This window comes from Saimiri boliviensis, chromosome 8, assembly GCF_048565385.1.
Source record: "Saimiri boliviensis isolate mSaiBol1 chromosome 8, mSaiBol1.pri, whole genome shotgun sequence".
Classification (NCBI taxonomy): domain Eukaryota; kingdom Metazoa; phylum Chordata; class Mammalia; order Primates; family Cebidae; genus Saimiri; species Saimiri boliviensis.
In genome coordinates this window covers 114,908,263-114,926,424 of record NC_133456.1, presented here as the reverse complement: position 1 = coordinate 114,926,424, position 18,162 = coordinate 114,908,263, and the positions used below count along the sequence as shown (strand labels likewise).

The following is an 18,162-nucleotide window of genomic DNA, read 5'->3' as shown; positions in this document are numbered from 1 at the left end:
AGCTTTCATCAGACTCTCCAAGAGCTTCCTGACTATAAAAAGTTGGAGAAGCACTGTATCCTGAGAAGGATACAGCTAGACCCAGCTACGGTTTCTCCTTCCTCTGGGTCCCGGGACAAAACTCTAGAAATAGCTTGTTCCACCCTCACTGCCAAGATCAGAGCTCCGAGACCCACATTCTTCTGGAATACACAAAGTGATCACCAGACTTCTTTCCCCCCTTTCCTGCGAGTGTAGACTCCCCCCACTTCCAACCCCCCTCTCCCACCCCGTCCCTGCGGCCTTTGCCAGTTTCCTGGTAGCTTAAGAATTGGAAGTTGTTTCCAGGTCCCCAGGTGTGCGACTTGCCCAACGCGTTTTCCCCCGGGACCCAGTTCCTGGCCAGCCTCCGAGCTCCCACTGACATAATTTACTTTTGCCTGGGAGCCGGGAGGGGTTGTTTCTCTCAGACCCCTCTGAAGACCGCGTGCCTTTCAACACACGCCCTGCTGTCCCGGCGCCTGGGAGAAGCGCACTCGCATGTGTCTCGGAACTGCTGGGCACCGCCTGCTCTGCGTGGCCAAAACTGGCTTCTCAGAATTGCTCCGGCCCTCGGCTTTGGGGACCCTAGCCCGGCTGTCCACTCCCTTCCGTGGGTGACGCGGGTGCAGCCACCGCGCTCCCCGAACGTGTCGCTCCCGCCAGGTGCCGCGCCCCCTACCCTGCCCCGGCCTGAGTGCAGAGTGCTCCGGAGGCACTGACGCCCTGCGCGGCCGGGGAAGGGGATGGGGCTCTTGGTTTGGTCCTGCTCGACGCCCCGGCCCCCTCCCGAGCCCCGCCCAGGCGCGCCGACTCGCAGCTCCCTACCCAGTGTCGCTGGCAGCTGGAGCAGCAGCAGCAGTAGCAGCGCCGGGAGGCCCAGGGTCCGGCAGCCGCGCGCCCGCCTCCGGGCCATGGCAGCCGCTTTGCAGGGCCCCGCTGGGCGCCCCGGGCGAGCGCTGCCCAGGCCCTGGGGAGCTGGCGAGTGCGGCTGTGGGACCTGCCGTCCCGCCAGGCGCATTCGCTTTCGCTTTTGCTTTGGCCCCCGAAGGGCTGCGGAGAGGTGCAGAGCGGTGACAGATTCGTGACTCAGCGTCCCCACCCCTGCTGGGGAAGGAGCCCCACCGGCCGTGCGGCCCCGCATAGCCGCCCCTCTACTCGGGACGCCACGCGCCGTGCCCGGTGGGGTCCCAGGACCTTACCCACGCAAGCCCGGGAGCCTACCGGTTCTCCGCGCGCCTCGTGCTCCAGGACCCCCAGTGTGCACTCGGTTCGGTGTCCATACTGCCGAGAGAGTGGGCGAAGCCGTCGGAGAGCAGACTCTTTTCAGTCCCCTCTGTGCTCGGATCCACTGGACCTCGCCCTGCGCTGGTCGCCTACAGCTGCGCAACTTCGACTTTCCAGGTCTCCCTCTGGGGCCCTGCGCTCAGCTTTGAGCAGCCGGCCCGGGTGAGTGCCCGTGGAGGTGTCGCCGCGGAGCGGAGACGCAGGGACCTGCCTGTGCGCTCTGGCCCAGGGAGAGCACAGCCCCTGCCACCTGATCACTCCCGCGGCGACCGGCTGGCGCCCCAGCTCTGACTTGGCCGAATTCCTGCTGCAGCTTTGCTTCCCAGGAAAATGCCTGTATTAGAAGGAGGGAGTGGGAGCGAGGAAAAGCGGGAGAGGAGCCACCATGCTTCATCTTTGCGCCAGGCTTCCTAGGTTCTTCCAGGCTGCCATCCTCCTCTTTGGCAGGTGGGTTTTTTTCTTTCTTGGGGTCTCAAGTGAAGCCTGAGAACCGGGTCTGTAAGCTCCCACGTGCAGATTCTCAGATCTCGGGGTGACATTGGACAGGACGAGACATCTCCAAGCCTCTGCCATTGCTTCCTATAATCTTACAGCATGTTGATAAGGCTTTTGTGAGATACTTGCAAATTCTCTTTGAAAACGAAATAATCTGTACAACAAACCCCCAAGACATAGTTTTACCTATAAACAAACCTGCACATGTACCCCTGAACTTAAAATGAAAGTTAAATGAAAGACTTTAGGGCCGGGGTCCACAGGTGGTGGCCACTCCTGTAATCCAGGCACTTTAAGAGGCCAAGGCAGGTGGATTGCCTGAGGTCAGGAGTTCGAGACCAGCCTGGTCAACGTGGTGAAATCCAGTATCTAGTAAAAACACAAAAATTAGCCGGGCGTGGTGGTGCATGCCTGTAATCCCAGCTACTTGGGAGGCTGAGGCAGGAGAACTGCTTGAACCTGGGAGGCTGACGTTGGGGTAAGCTGAGATCTTGCCACTGCACTCCAGCCTGGCCAACACAGAGACTTGGTCTCAAAAAAATAAAATAAAATAAAACAAAACAAACAAAATAATTTAGTGGCGTATAAATGTAGGTTGTTATACAACCCCCCCCCCCCCACCACACACACAGTGGGAAAAGAGTAAATGAAAGCTTTTCCTACAGTCGTGTGGAGCCTAACGACCTTTCTGTTAATACCCGCTGATATATGCCTTAGTGGTCCTGTAAGATGATGATTTCGTGTTTTTACTGTACCTTTTCTAGGTTTAGATACACAAATCCTTACCATCCTGTTACAGTTGGCTGCAGTATTCAGCAGCCTTCATGCTGCACAGCTTTGCAGTCCCGGAGCAGCCTCAGTGCATAGCACGCTACGCCGTTCAATTGTTAAGTCCTCTGTGATGTTGGCAAAACGAGGAAATCATCTGATAAGCTTCTCAGAAACTCTCTGTCGCGAGGCAAGGCATGAGTGTGCTTGCTCCTCTTTTCCTAAAAGTTTAAAATGGGCATAAATGTAAACATACTGAACAAAGGAATGCAGAGGATTGGAAAACCCACTTGGATCCAACCTGTAAATATAATCAGTGTCAACATTTTGTGTGTTTCAGACTTATGAAAGCTTCTTTTGTTATGGACATTTTCAAATATCAAAAGTAGAGGCCAGATACAGTGGCTCATGCTTGTAACCCCAGCACTTTGGAAGACAGAGGCAGGAGGATCACTTGAGCCCAAGTGTTGGAGACCAGCCTGGGCAACACAGTGAGATCCCTATCTCTACAAAAAATTAAAACAAAATTAGCCTGATGTGGTGGCACATACCTATAGTCCTAGCTGCTTGGGAGGCTGAGGTGGGAGGATTGTTTGAGCCCAGGAGTTTAAGGCTGCAGTGAGCTATGATGGTGCCACTGCACTCCAGCCTGGGCAACAGAGCCAGACCCTATCTCTTAAATTAAAAAAAAAAAAAAAAAAAAAAAGGAGAAAGAATAATGAACCTACCACTTGTCAGTGACCACACAAGACCCATTGTTTCTTCTAAGCAGGAATAGCCACCCTCACTCCAACTAGGGAAATCCCACATCATTCAGTTTCCCTCAGTACTTAAGAATGTATCTCAAGATGATAAGATCTGATTTAAAAAGTAACAACATTCCTTAATATTGTCAAACATATTCAGGCTTTACTGAATGCAGGCTGAGCTTACCATGTATAAAATGGAGTATTTTCTTTATTCGATCAACATTATGAGGTAGATATTTCTCCATTATTACAAATGCTTTGTAAAACATTTTAATGGCTGCAAATTACCATAGTTTAACATCCCTTCTATTATATTAATATTAAAAATAACATTGTCATAAATATCCTTCTACAAAATCTTGTGAATTTAAGATTGTTTAGAATAGATTTCCTGCAGTAGAACTATTGAATCAACTGGTGCAGAATATTTTAAAAGGCTTTTTTTTTTTACACAAATATTTCTATCTTGCTTTTCAGAATTCTTTGTATCAATATAACTAGCACTGTGTTAAAGTGTCCATGTTACTGAATTCTGGCCAAAAGTAAAATTTAAAATTTGAAAATAAAAATTTAAATTTAATATACTTAAAACAACTCTATTTGATTACATATAAATGTGTTGTTAAATAATGTAACTTTCAAACACACTTTGAAGTATAGCAATCAATAAATATAGTGGTTATCCATGAGCTTACTGCCTAGTCTTGTCAAATCTTAATATGTCTGCTCAATGTTTGCTTCAGATATTTTTTGGAATCAAAACAATTACAGATAAATTTGAAGCCGCTCTGTATTCCTGCATCTTTCTCTTCCTCCGTCTTCCACCTTCTCACAGGTAATGTTTCTTGAAATTGGTACTCACCATTCTCGGCATTCTTAGGCCCCTTTTCCATGTGTATGTCCATTTGCAACAGACAGGATGGTTTACATTTTAAAAAATGTATATGAATAAGGCCGGGTGCAGTGGCTCATGTCTGTGATCCCAGCACTTTGGGAGGCAGAGGCAGATCAGAAGTTAGAGACCAGCCTGCCAGCCTGGCCAACATGGTGAAACCCCATCTCTCCTAAAAATAGAAAAATTAGTAGGGTGTGGTGGGACATGCCTGTAATCCCAGGTACTTGGGAGGCTGAGGCACGAGAATTGCTTGAACCTGGGAGACTGAGGTTGCAGTGAGCCGAGATCACTCCACTGCACTCTGGCCTGTAGTCCCAGCTGCTTGGCAGGCACCTGGCCTGAGTGACAGAAGGAGACTCGGTCTCAAAAAAATAACACTTCATGTGAATAGTACCATATGGGTTGAGCATTCCTGATCTCCAAATCCCAAATCCAACATGGTCGAAAATTTAAGTTTTTGAGCTCTGATATTACATCACAAGTGGAAAATTCCACACCTGATATCATGGGGTGGCTTGCAATCAAAACACAGGTAGACAACACACTGTTTATTCAGCATCCCTAAGGGCAAAAAAGACTCTCCCAGCCCTCTTCAGCTGAGCGATATCTTTTCTGTGCACACCCAGATTCCCCCATGCAAGTATGTACACAAAGGGTGGTGAAATGGCATGTGTGCAGATGGAACACATCCGTGACAGGTCCCCATGAGTTCCCATATGGAGCCAAGGCCTGCCTCTGTCCACTGCTCACTGTGGTATTTTCGCTTATTATCTGCTCTGTGGTCTAATGATATTGTTGAAAATGTTGGCCAGGTGCAGTGGCTCACGTCTGTAATCCCAGCACTTTGGGAAGCCGAGTCAGGTAGATCACTTGAGCTCAGGAGTTTGAGACCAGCCTGGGCAAAATGGTGAAACCCCTCTACTAAAAATATGAAAATTAGCTTGGTGTGGTGGCACACACCTGTAATCCCAGCTATTCGGGGGCTGAGGCACAAGAATCGCTTGAACCCGGGAGGCCGAGGTTGGCAGTGAGCTGAGATCGTGCCACTGGACTCCGCCTGGATAATAGAGTGAGGCTCTGTCACAAAAGAAAGGAAGGAAGGAAAGAAGGAAGGGAGGGAGGGAGGGAAGGAAGGAAAGAAAGAAAGAAAGAAAGAAAGAAAGAAAGAAAGAAAGAAAGAAAGAAAGAAAGAAAGAAAATGTCACAAAGGTCTGTAGATACCCCTGTGGATAATAGTGATAAGAAAAGAAAGCGTTTATGTTTATCTATGACACAGAAAGTCAAACCGTTGGAGATGCTGGGCTGTGGTGTAAGTGTGGAATGTCTTACAGAAAAGTACGGTGTTGGAATGACCACCATGCAGAACCTGAAGAAACAGAGGGATAGACTGTGGAAGTTCAGTGCTGCAAGTGACTCATAGGAGTTAACGAAAAATAGGAAAACACTGCGTAAAGCTGAAAAGGAAGATCTCAACTGCGCACTGGAAAAGTGACCCATCAATATCGCAGTGGACACCTGCCACTTGATGCTGATCATGAAACAAGAATGATCTATTACGATGAACTGAAAATGGAAGGGAATTGTGAATAGTCAAGGTTGGTTGCAGAATTTAAGAAAAAATATGGCATTAAATTTTTAAAGATTTGTGTCAATAAAGCATCTGCTAATCACAAAGCAGCAGAGTAATTCATGGGCGAGTTTGCCAACATCATCGCTGATGAAAGCCTGACACTAGAACAAGTCTGTAATGCCCAGGAAACATCACTGTTTTGGTGCTATTGTCCCAGAAAGACACTGACCACTGCGGATCAGACAGTCCCAGCGGGAATTAAGGAAGCCAAGGACAGAACTGTGCTGGGTTGTGCTAATGCAACAGGTACACATAAGCCCAAACTGCTGTGATAGGCAAAGGCTGCCTTTTCAAGGAGTGGTCTTCTACTGGTTCATTATTATCCTAACGTAAGATGAGAATTACCAGGGATGACGACTTCTTCTTCTTCTTCTTCTTCTTCTTCTTCTTCTTCTTCTTCTTCTTCTTCTTCTTCTTCTTCCTTCTTCCTTCTTCCTTCTTCCTTCTTCCTTCTTCCTTTTCTTTTTTTTTTTTTTCTTTTTTTTTTTTTTTTTGAGATGGAGTTTCACTCTTATTGCCCAGGCTGGAGTGCAACGGGACAATCTCGGCTCACGGCAACCTTCACCTCCCGGGTTCAAGCAATTCTCCTGCCTCAGCCTCCCGAGTAGCTGGGATCACAGGCATATGCCACCATGCCCAGCTAATTTTTTTGTATTTTTAGCAGAGGGAAGGATGGTGGACTGAGAGATCAGGAAGAGGAGAGCTGTGGCTCAGGTTAAGGGATTCTTTTGTGTGTGTGTAAGAATCTTAAATTTTTAAAGAGAGATATATTCATACGACATACAATTCACCATATTATTTTATTTTATTTTATTTTTATTTTTTGAGACAGGGTCTCACTGTTGCCCAGGCTGGAGCACAGTGGAGCCATCACAGCTCACTACAGCCTAGACCTCCTGGGCTCAAATCCTCCCACCTCAGCCTCTCAAGTAGCTGGACTACAGGGACACACCACCATGCCAGGATGACTTTTGTACTTTTTGTAGAGATGGGATTTCTCCATGTTGCCCAGGCTGGTCTCAAATTCCTGGATTCAAGAGATCCTCCCACCTCGGCCTCCCAAAGTGCAGGGATTACAGGTGTGCACCACTGCACCAGGTCAAGGTGATGCATTTCTAATGGTCACCCAGTGATAGTGTACTTGGTTTTTGATTGACTTAGGAACAAGGGCCAGTTAGAGTCTGTAGGGTCCCCACAGGGAACCCAATTGCTGCAGCCAACCTGGAGACCTCAAGGCAGTGAGACTAAAGTGGGGAAAACGAAAAAAAAATGAGTCAACTCACAGAAAGGGTCTTGCTTAAGAGCAGAAAAAAAATATTGGGTATAGAAAAAGGAATTGCCTTTCAACACTCAAGTAGAAAACACATCACATTGCATTATTTTTGTAAATTATGTCAGATGTGGCTCTGAGCTTCCACTTGCCAAGATCAACAAAAATTTAATATTGTTTTTTCCTCCACTCCCTGGTATGGCAAATAATTCTCTCCCCTTCTCTGGGGTTGTAGCAAAACCCAGGAAAAACAGAGGGGGGTGGCCTGGGCCTGGGTGGCCTTGGACACCGCTAAGACAGTCATGGCCCAGACCCACCCTGCCCTCTGTCCTTCTCCAAACACTTTTGCTTATCCACTTACCCTCATCGACAATCTAGCCAGATTGTTTTAATCAGCCTTGTTCTTCCTTTAAAAAATGCCTATTTGGTCAGTTTCCCTGGCGCCCTGCAGTTGGATAAACAAATCAACCTCAAACACATGAACACAGTGAACTGCATCTCTGGGATGAGAGAACCCCAAATTCTAGAACACAAAGCTGGCCTGCTCTTGGGGAAAATCACCCTTCACTTTCTTTTTACTTGTGATGAATCTTTGAAAGGAAAAATTCCCAAGAGACCAATTCATTTCTTGATAATTCACCCAATTATATGAATTCAAAGCCTCCTAAGTGTAATATAATCACTTAGCAGCCAGAAAAAATCAAGTTGTGAAATGGATTCTTGAACTTTAAATATTTGACCATGTCAGAGTAGAGTGGTTTTAACAACTTTTAAAAGTTTCATTTTTTTTTTTTTTTTTTTTTTTTTTTTTGAGATGAAGTCTCGTTCTCTTGACTAGGTTGGAGTCCAGTGGCGTGATCTCAGCTCATTGCAACCTCTGCTTCCTGGGTTCAAGCCGTTCTCGTGCCCCAGCTTCCTGAGTAGCTAGAACTGCAGGCAGGTGCCACCATGCCTGGCTAATTTTTGTACTTTTACTAAAGAAGTGGTTTCTCCATGTTGGCCAGGCTGGCCTCGAACTCCTTACCTCAGATGATCCACCATCATCGGCCTCCCAGAGTGTTGGCATTATAGGCATAAGCCACTGCGCCCGGCCTGGTTTTGAACTCAAAGCTGTTTTGCAATTGTACTTTTTAATTGAAAGCACATTCTCTCCAGTTTTGTGTTTTCTTGGCCATAAGTGTCTGTTCCTGGCACTTGGGCACATGTCGAAGACAATGATGAGCAGAAGTCATGTGGATAAAACAGCAGCTTTGCAGTTTCAAGCCTCTTCTGAGTCTTCAAGAACATCTGGGCCGGATGCGGTGGGTCAAGCCTGTAATCCCAGCACTTTGGGAGGCTGAGGCGGGTAGATCACGAGGTCGAGAGATCGAGACCATCCTGGTCAACATAGTGAAACCCCGTTTCTACTAAAAATACAAAACATTAGCTGGGTGTGGTGGCGCGTGCCTGTAATCCCAGCTACTCAGGAGGCTGAGGCAGGAGAATTGCCTGAACCCAGGAGGCGGAGGTTGCGGTGAGCCAAGATCGTGCCATTGCACTCCAGCCTGGGTAACAAGAGAGAAACTCTGTCTCAAAAAAAAAAAAAAAAAAAAAAGAACATCTGAATTTCTGAATTACACTCTCCATTCACTGTGAGAAGCCTCTCTTTTTTTCTTTTCTTTTTTTTTTTGCTTCCTTATTTCTGTAATACCTTGTACCTCTTATGCAGGAGCCCTGTAAATATCTGCTTTTGAGCATCACATATTGTGACTGAGAATTATGAGATAGGTTTTCATAAGTTTTAAAAATAATAATCTTGCTCTGTCATCTAGGCTGGAGTGCAGTGGAAAAATTATAGTTAACTGCAGCCTTCACTTCCTGGGCTCAAGCAATCCTCCTGCCTCAGCCTCCCAATTAGCTGGGACTACTGATGCCTGTTCACTATACCCAGGTAATTAAATTTTTTTTCTGTAGAGACAAGGTCTTACTATGTTGCCCAGACTGGTCTCAAACTTCTGGCTTCAAGGGATCCTTCTGCCCCTCACAGTGCTGGGATTATAGGTGTGAGCCGCTGTGTCCAGCCTGGTTTTTGTATTTATGTATGCTTTATGTCTGTGTGTGTGCATCTGTGTCTGCATATCTATTCATATATCTATCTCCAGACGGGTTCCTTTGGGCAAATTATTAACTTCTCTGTGCCTTCCTTTCCTCATCTGTAAAATGGAAATAATAGAATCTGCACCATAGGTTGTTTGAGAAGATTAAGTGAGCCAACAATACATTTTGCACAGTGCTTAACATACAATAAGCTCTCAATACATGTTAGATATGAAATATGTAACAGATACTCTAGAATATGTTGCCCTTTGAAAGCTGTTAGCTAAAAATGTTAAGTACAACTTAGGGGTCAGAGTGTCTGCAGAAATATTATCTGTGATACTAAGCAAGGGCCATCCGTCCAGGCAGAATGCCAGAGGAGGGAGAAGGCGGGTGGGGAGGTCCCATGAACAGACAGTGAGGACAGAAACCCCGCCCTGTGTGGAAGTCCCAACAGCTGGGAGAAATGTTCTGGGTCTCTAGCTGTCCCTTCTTACAGCAAATCGACACCCAACTAAGCTGGTAAAACGAGAATGTGGAGTGCCCCACGAGGAAGTGACTCAGGTCCCCTCCTGCTTGCTTCACCCCCACTGCCGTCACCTCCTAAGCACACAGCGCGGCCCCTTCCCTCACCTCACCAAAGACTGGTTGCCCTTTCTCTTCCTTCTCTCTCTGCCTTGTCTCCTGTACAAACCTGGGAGAAGGGAAATCTTTGAAGAGATTTCTGCCTTCACCTTTGTTTTTTTGGTTCATCTCTTAATGATCTCAGGAGAAAATGAAAGGAGTGAGTGACAGAATCTCAAGGTTTAAAAAATGTAAACCCAAGATGTATCTGGGAATCACAAACCCCAATGCCTACAGGGCATGGGCCACAGGGTCGGGGGGCGGGGCACCAGACGAGTAGGCTACCAGCTGCAGTAGAATCTAGGAGAGCAATGCATGTGTGTCTGCTACGCTAATGTTTTTAGTTTGGTTTTTGTTTGGTTTTGGGTCAGGGTCTTGCTCTGTTGCACAGCCTGCAATACAGTTGCGTGATCACAGCTCTTTGCAGCCTCGACCTCCTGGGTTCACATGATCCTCCTGACTCAGCCTTCTGAGTAGCTGGGACTACAGGAGCACGCCACCTTGCCAGGCTAATTTTTCTGTTTTTGCAGAGATGAGATGTTGCCATGTTGCCCAGGCTGGTGTTGAACTCTTGGGCTCAAGCAATCCTCCCATCCTGGCCTCCCAAAATGTTGGGATTACAGGCATGAGGCACTGTGTCAGCATATTTTTAGTTTTTGAAGAGACTTTGAAATTATAGGTCTTTGTGTAAAATCTCCCAGTTTATAAATAATGATTATTGTTTTAGAAAAGAATATAAAAATCTGGCCAGGCACAGTGGTTCATGCCTGTAATCCCAGCAGTTTGGGAAACTGAGGTGGGTGGCTCACTTGAGATCAGGAATGAAACCCCATCTCTACTAAAAATATAAAAATTAGCCAGGTGTGGTGGTGCATGCCTGTAATTCTAGTTACTCAGGAGGCTGAGGGAGGAGAGGTGGAGGTTGCAGTGAGCCAGGAGATTGTATCACTGCACTGCCAGGGTGATAGTGAGACTCCCTCAAAAAAAAAAAAAAAAAAAAAAAAAAAAGAAAAAGAAAAAAATCAAAATTTCATGCAAATCAAAGTCAAGACATAGCCTTTGCAACATCTAGTCCACAGCAATCTTCTTTTAGCCCAGGCAACTATTAGAAGTATTTCTATTCCCCTACCATGTTAGCAAATCAGAAATATTTAATTTACTTGAAATGAATTTGGTTCATGAATTTTATTTCATTTTATTTTCTTATTTATTTCTCACTCTGTCACTCAGGCTGGAGTGCAGTGGCACAATCTCGGCTCACTGCAGCCTCTGCCTCCACCTCCTGGGTTCAAATGACTTTCCTGCCTCAGCCTCTGCGTAGCTGGGACTACAGAAGCACACCAATACATCCGGCTAGTTTTTGTATTTTTGGTAGAGACAAGGTTTCACCATGTTGGCCAGGCTGGTCTCAAACTCCTGACCTCAAGTGATGCACCTGCCTTGGCCTCCCAAAGTGCTGGGATTACAGTCGTGAACCACCATGCCCAGCCTATTTTTTTAAATTGACAACTAATTATTTATTAGTTATTTCAAGAGTCCTTGACCTAAAATGCTAAGAATAAATGTCTATAAGGTATAACATTTTATAGATGTCATAATTTTTTAAATGTAAGAATTTATAGGCTTTTAAGTTGAAACATAAGCTGTTAATGAATCTAAAACTATTTTATTTATTTCTCTGAAGTTAGAGTCATTTATCTTTTTTCCCTAAATTTTATCTTTAGCTGTTATAAAGTATTTTTTTTAAAACCACCCAAGACAGCTGTTTTAAATAAATAAAATAAACAGTCTTCTAAAATGAAACTGTTTCCAAAATACAAAACCAATAATGGAGTTTATCTTTTTAATTTAGTTTAATTAAAATAATTTTTTTAAAGAGACAGGGTCTCGCTATATTACCTAGGCTGGTCTCAAACTCCTGGGCTCAAGAGATCCTCCTATCTCAGCCTCCCAAAAAGTGTTGGGATTACAGGCATGAGCCCCTGCAGTGGCTCAAATAACAGATTTAGAATTGGGATCCTGATAGACGAGGGTGGCTCAGCTAGGGAAAACTGTTAGACCTAAAAGATGGTACATTGATTTCAGAAACTCTCTCTACATGCTCTCCTAAAAGCAATACACAAATTTTGTTTACGGATGCAAAATAAATATAAAAACAAAAGATATGCTTTATATCTTGTGACTTAATTGAAATGTCCTTGAAAGGAGAAAATGTGCCATTCTAAACCCTTCCTCCTTCTTTCTGGTTGGAATGCAGACATAATGACTGGAGTTCCAGCAGTAATACTGATCCATGAGGACTCTTGAAAATAGAAGCCACAAGCCATCCATAGAGTAGGAACAAGATGGAAAGAGGGTGAGTCACTGGCACCAGAAATACCAAACCAGCCTGGGCTGTTTTTCTTAGAATTTACTGAATGTGAAGGAGAACATCTATATTGTTCATCACTATTTTTGTTTTTTTTTTTCTAACAACTAATTTTTTTTTTTAAAGAGACCAACTCTCCCTATGTTTCCCAGGCTGGTCTTGAACTCGTGGGCTCAAGGGATTCTCCTCATTTTGGCCTCCCAACTTGCTGGGGTTACAGGCATGAGCCACCACGCCAGGCCCTGACAACTAACTTTTCTCCTGACAATATGTCTAAAAGGAGAAATTACATTTCCAATAGGCGTTTTTTTTTTTTTTTCCCTTGTAGATTTCTTTTGTATTCGCTATAGTGTTTTTATTTTTCTGATGGAAAAACATATAGTATATTATTTATTTGCATCAATTTTAACATACTAGTAAGCCTATCCCCGCATCCTCATCACATTTTTGTGATTTAAAATAAATTTCATTATGTTACATAGAACATATAGTGATGTTATATATTTAAAGAGAAAGAAGTTTATTATTATAAGAAACATCAATCAAATTTATAACATAATAGAAAGAACATTCATAAAGTTACAAGTATACAAGTTTATTCTAAGAATTCTATCATTAAAAGCATATTCATATTGATCATTTCTTCATTTAACCTGGTAAGTCCAATTTTAAAGAGAAATTCTGGCTACTCATGTTATCTACCTGGCCTAATTGATAAATTTTTATGATTTAGGTCTTTGAGGCAATGGCTGGTTCTATTAGTAGTCTCTAACCTTCCATTTCCAGAGCAGATCTCAGTGGCTTTTAAAAAACACTATCTTATTGGCTGGATATATTTGCTTAACCATCTAGACTCTGTAACTTAGTGATGCTGAAACATAAAGTCCTCCTGACTTGTTCATCATTTCTGTAGAGTGCTTCTTATCTCCAGGTTTTCTGAATCAGGTAAAAACTCACACTTATGAGCTACATAATTTGCAAGGCCCAGTGCAGAATGGAAATATAAGGTCTCTTGTTCAAAACTCCTAAGAATTTCAGCATGGTAACAGCAGAGCATCAAACCAAGTTCAGGGCCCTGCTAAGCAATGAAACCCTGTGTTACAGCCCAGGTCACATGTGCCCATCAATCCAGCCTTGGGTAGATCCTAAATTGAAACAGCTCCCACAGCAATCAACCGACAGTAGAAGATACATGCCATTTCTAGGTGTATTATTTACCTCAGTCTCTGCTATGCTTTTACACACAAAGTTCAGCATTTAATCCAAATTGTAAGAGATCCCAAAAAGCAAGATCAAACAAAACAGAACAGTCAACAGAACCAGACAGAGAGATGGTGCAGATGCTCAAACTAGCAGAGGTTTTAACTGATTAATATGTTAAAGAGTCTAGTGAAAAGGTGGACAACCCATGACAGAGAATTTAATCAGAGAGATGGAAACTCTAAAAAAAGAGTTAAATGAAACATGAGCAATGAAAATTATTGTTATAGACTGACTGGTGTAACCCAAAATTTACATATTGAAGCCTAGTCCTCAATGTCACTGTATTTGGAAATAGAGCTTATCTTAGCAAACTAATATAATCATGGTCTCAGCTTTAAAGGATTCCTTCAACAGGCTTATTCACAAAATGAATGTAGCAGAAGAAAGAATTGGTGAACATGAAAAGAGATCAGTGGAAATTATCCACACTGAAACTTAAGGAGTAAAAAGAGAGGAGAAAAATCAGCTGATGTGGTGACTCATGCCTGTAATCCAAGCACTTTGGGAGGCTGAGGCAGGTGGATCACTTGAGGTCAGGAGTTCAAGACTAGCCTAGCTAATATGGTGAAACCCCATCTCTACTAAAAATCCTAAAATTAGCCAGGGGTGATAGTGCACACCTGTAATCCCAGCTACTCCAGAGACTGAGGCAGGAGAATTGCTTGAACCCGGGAGGTGGAGGTTGCAGTGAGCTAAGATAACACCACTGCACTCCAGCCTGGGCGACAGAGCAAGACTCTGTGTCAAAACAAAACAAAACAAAAACCTCAGTTAATCAAAATAAGGAAGGGCATAAGAAGAAAAGGAACAAGGAATAGATGGGACAAACACGTAGCATGATAATAGATTTAAATTCGGGCATTTCAATAAGTAAATTAAATATACATGGTTTAAACAGCTCCAGAAATTAGATGAATTATCAGATTGGATTTTAAAAAGCAGGACCAAACTATATTCTTACTACAACAAACCCATTATAAATATAAAGACATGGACAGGTTGAAAGTGGAACAATGAAAAAAAAAGCACCATGCTAACACTAATAAAAAGAAACCCAAAAGAGCTATATTAATATCAGACAAAGTGGACTTCAGGATAAAGAATATTACCAGAGATAAAGAAGGACATCACATACTAACAGGGTAAGTGAATCAGGAAGACATTACGGTCTTATATGTGAATGTGCTTAACAGTAGAACTTCAAAACACATTGAGCAAAAACTGATGGAACTAAAAGGGGACATTTAAAAAAATCTGTAATTATGGTTGAAGTGTGGGCCAACTCTCCTCTCTCAGTAATTCCTAGAACAAGTAGATGAAAAAAATGAGTAAGAATATAGAAGATTGAAAACACTATCAAGACATTTCATCCAACAAACGGCAGATAGAATACGCATTTTTTACAATTACACATGGAACATTCACCGAAAGAGAGCCCTTTCTCAACCATTGAAAATAGATTCTATTCTGGGTCTCAATAAACATAAAAGGATTCATATCATATAAAATATATTATCTACATGATGCAAGTAAAATGAAAATCATTAATAGAATGGTAGCTAGAAAATTATCAAATATTTGGAAATTCAACAAAACATTTTTGAATAATCCACAAGTCAAGGAAGAAATCACAAGGTAGAATTTTTTCAACTGAATGGGATGAAAATGCATTTCTTAATTTGAGGGATGCAGCCAAATCAGTGCTTAGAGGAAAATTTATAGTATTAAATTCCTGTATTAGAGAAATAGAAAAATCTCAATTCGATGATCGCAGCTTTTACCTAAAGAAAGTATAAAAAGAAAAGCAAATAAAGCTGAAAGTAAACAGAATGAAGAAAATAATAAATAGCAGAAGTCAATGAAATTGAAACAAAATTAATAGAGAAAATTGAGGATACTAATTGTTTTGAATTGAGCATTAAAATGCACAACCCTGTAGCCAGACTTTTAATATATTTTTTAGTGAACACCAGTGCCACTTGCCCATCCCAGACTATTTTCTCAAATGACAAAAGACACAAATTAAAAATAAAATGAGTTAAAGAATGGACAGAAAGCAGTTTGGGGTCTTAATGGTCACTGAAAGCAGATTGGACCATAGCCTTTCTCTCCTTTTATAGGTAAAATAATGATAAAATAAAGGGCAACAAATTGCATGTTTTTTTTGTTTGTTGGTTTTTTGGTTTTTTTTTTGAGACGGAGTTTCGCTCTTGTTACCCAGGCTGGAGTGCAATGGCGCGATCTCGGCTCACCACAACCTCCGCCTCCTGGGTTCAGGCAATTCTCCTGCCTCAGCCTCCTGAGTAGCTCGGATTACAGGCATGTGCCACCATGCCCAGCTACTTTTTTGTATTTTTAGTAGAGACGGGGTTTCACCATATTGACCAGGATGGTCTCGATCTCTTGACCTCGTGATCCACCCGCCTCGGCCTCCCAAAGTGCTGGGAATACAGGCTTGACCACCATGCCCGGCCAAATTGCATGTTTTGAAAAGTTTGCAAATAACACAAGTATTACAGAATTTAGAAAAATGTTAAAAAAAATTAATCATCTATCATACTTCTATAATGTTTTCAGCTGTTTTTTTTTTTTTATTAATTTTTATTTTTTTTTCCTGAGACAGAGTCCTGCTCTGTCACTGAGGCTGGATCTCGTTCAGGCCACGTTTGCCCGAGGGAAACTCAAAGGGCTATCTCGAGCTTTCTCCCACTTTTCCTCCTTCCCGTGGGCCAGGACTTGTACTCCTGGCTGCTGCTTCCAAAATGCAGCCTGACTGCCTTAGGTTTTTGGGAATCACAATTTAATCTATTCTAGGTATTAGAACCTATCTTTCCTCCACAAATTGCAAAGCATCAAGAAGCACAGACTTGGGGCATAGACTTCACCATCCCTCTTTTCCTTTTCTCTTCCTTCACAGTGAGGGCAGAGAGTGGCGTGGGTGGGAAGGAAACCAGTTCTCCTGCCTGTCCCACATTCCCCCACCTTTTCGGTTTTGCACCTGGTGGAGTGTTCCTGGCACCCAGCAGAGCAGCACCTGGTGACTTTGTTCTCACAAGTCCACGAGTAGGTGTTGCATGAGAACAGAGCATACAGTCTGGAGCCTTAACGTAGGAACTCTGCCACACTGTAACACTTTGCACATCATTTTGTCCCAAGAGCAATCAAGCCTCTTGTTTCTAGGTTTTCCTTAAGGAGTGGTGTTAAATATTTGTGAAATGAACACATAAAGAACCTAGAGTCCAGAGGTCCTAACAGATGGTGTTACATCCTCATCCTGAGGCACGTGGATGGGGGTTTCCGATCACCTGTGTTCCCCACTAGAATTCAGATTGATCTGGGCACCTCTGGGAAACCTATGGGGCAGGACCTGTGACTCTAGTTGCATTTTTGGAGGAGTGAGGCTGGGGGAGAAGAATAGGGAGCAACACAGAGGACATCCTGATGCCTGTCTCAGAAATTCTTCCATGGGTCTGCGTCAAAAACCTATGGAAAGAAAAGCTGCGGGCAGAAGCTGGGGATGCAGGATTCATGAAGGATTCTGTGAGACTCTAGGACAGAGTCACTTGTCTTAGTGCCCAGGTAATAAAACACAACATATAGTGGGAAGGAGGAGGGTATTCCCCTCCCGTAGGTGGAGCCCAGGAATGCTGTCTAGTCAGACACTGAGGACTCCTAAACATATCTGAAGGAGACGTGTGTGTGTGTGTGTGTGTGTGTGTGTGTGTGTGTGCACACATATGGGCTATCACCAAGAGTGCAGTCTCATCTGAACCTGCAGACTTTGAAGGAGAGAAAGAGAGAGAGAGAGAGAGAGAGAGAGAGAGAGGGAGAGAGAGAGAGAGAGAGGGGTTATTACCAAGAACATGGTCTCATTTGAACCTGTAGACTCTGAAGGAGACTGTGCATGTGTGGGGGTGGGGTGGGGATTATTACCAGGATCGTGGTCTCATCTGAACCTGCAGGTTCTGAAGGAGACTGTGTGTGTGTGTGTGTGTGTGTGTATACAGGTTATTACCAAGAACACGGTCTTATCTGAGTCTGCAGGCTCTGAAAAAGACTGTGTGTGCACGCGGTATCACCAAGAACACGGTTTCATCTGAACTGCAGGCTGGTGAGACCAGGAGAGATTCACTCAGGGATCAGTCCAAAAAAACAGAACCTGGCTAGGAATTCCAAACAGGTAATTTTTTAAGAAAGAGTTTTATTGGGGGTTTAGTGAACATATAAAAAGCTGTACATATTCGAAGTACACAGTTAAGTAAGTTTTGGCGTAAGTACGCACCCATAAAACCACAATCAAGATAATGCTCCTTTGTCATCTTCACTGACAGTCTTTGATCTGCTTTCTGTCACTGCAGGGTAGTTGGGATTTTCTATGAATTCATATAAATGGAGTCAAACAGTGTATATATATATTTAAAAATGTAGTAAAAAGCAGACAGTGTACAACTCACCATCGTCACCATTTTCAGGTGCACAATTCTGCAGCATTCAGTCCAATCACATTGCTATGCAACCATCACTACTATCCTTCTCCAGAACTTTTTAATCTTGCAAAACTGAAGCTGTTCCCATTAAATGATAAGTCCTCCTCCCCTTCCTCCAGCCCCTGGCAACAACCATTCTACTTTCTGTCTCAGTGAATCTGACTACTCTAAGGAAGGAACTCAGATAAATGCAATCATACAGTGTTTGTCCTGTCGTGTCTGGCTTATTTCA

At 43.5% G+C, this 18,162-nt stretch overlaps 1 protein-coding gene and 1 long non-coding RNA gene across 15 annotated transcripts in view; one reads left to right on the top strand and one right to left on the bottom strand.

Annotated features, from left to right (window-relative positions):
• Positions 1–1,226, bottom strand: part of IL15RA (interleukin 15 receptor subunit alpha) — a 35,574-nt gene extending 34,348 nt beyond the window's left edge. For 10 of the 14 annotated variants that reach the window (XM_074405103.1, XM_074405096.1, XM_074405095.1 and 7 more), the window contains exon 1: positions 847–1,226. In XM_074405103.1, the coding sequence (XP_074261204.1) occupies positions 847–1,162 (316 nt within the window). In that variant the 5' untranslated portion in view covers positions 1,163–1,226. The remainder of the gene's footprint in view (positions 1–846) is intronic. The other 4 variants (XM_039478558.2, XM_039478560.2, XM_074405093.1 and 1 more) reach the window with 3 other exon arrangements.
• Positions 1,227–1,276: 50 nt separating this feature from the next.
• LOC120367626 (uncharacterized) overlaps positions 1,277–18,162 on the top strand; it is a 57,066-nt gene continuing 40,180 nt past the window's right edge. Inside the window, exons 1-5 of the long non-coding RNA XR_005581958.2 lie at positions 1,277–1,752; positions 4,061–4,152; positions 5,544–6,088; positions 8,924–9,042; positions 12,070–12,168. This is a non-coding gene — a long non-coding RNA (uncharacterized LOC120367626). The remainder of the gene's footprint in view (positions 1,753–4,060; positions 4,153–5,543; positions 6,089–8,923; positions 9,043–12,069; positions 12,169–18,162) is intronic.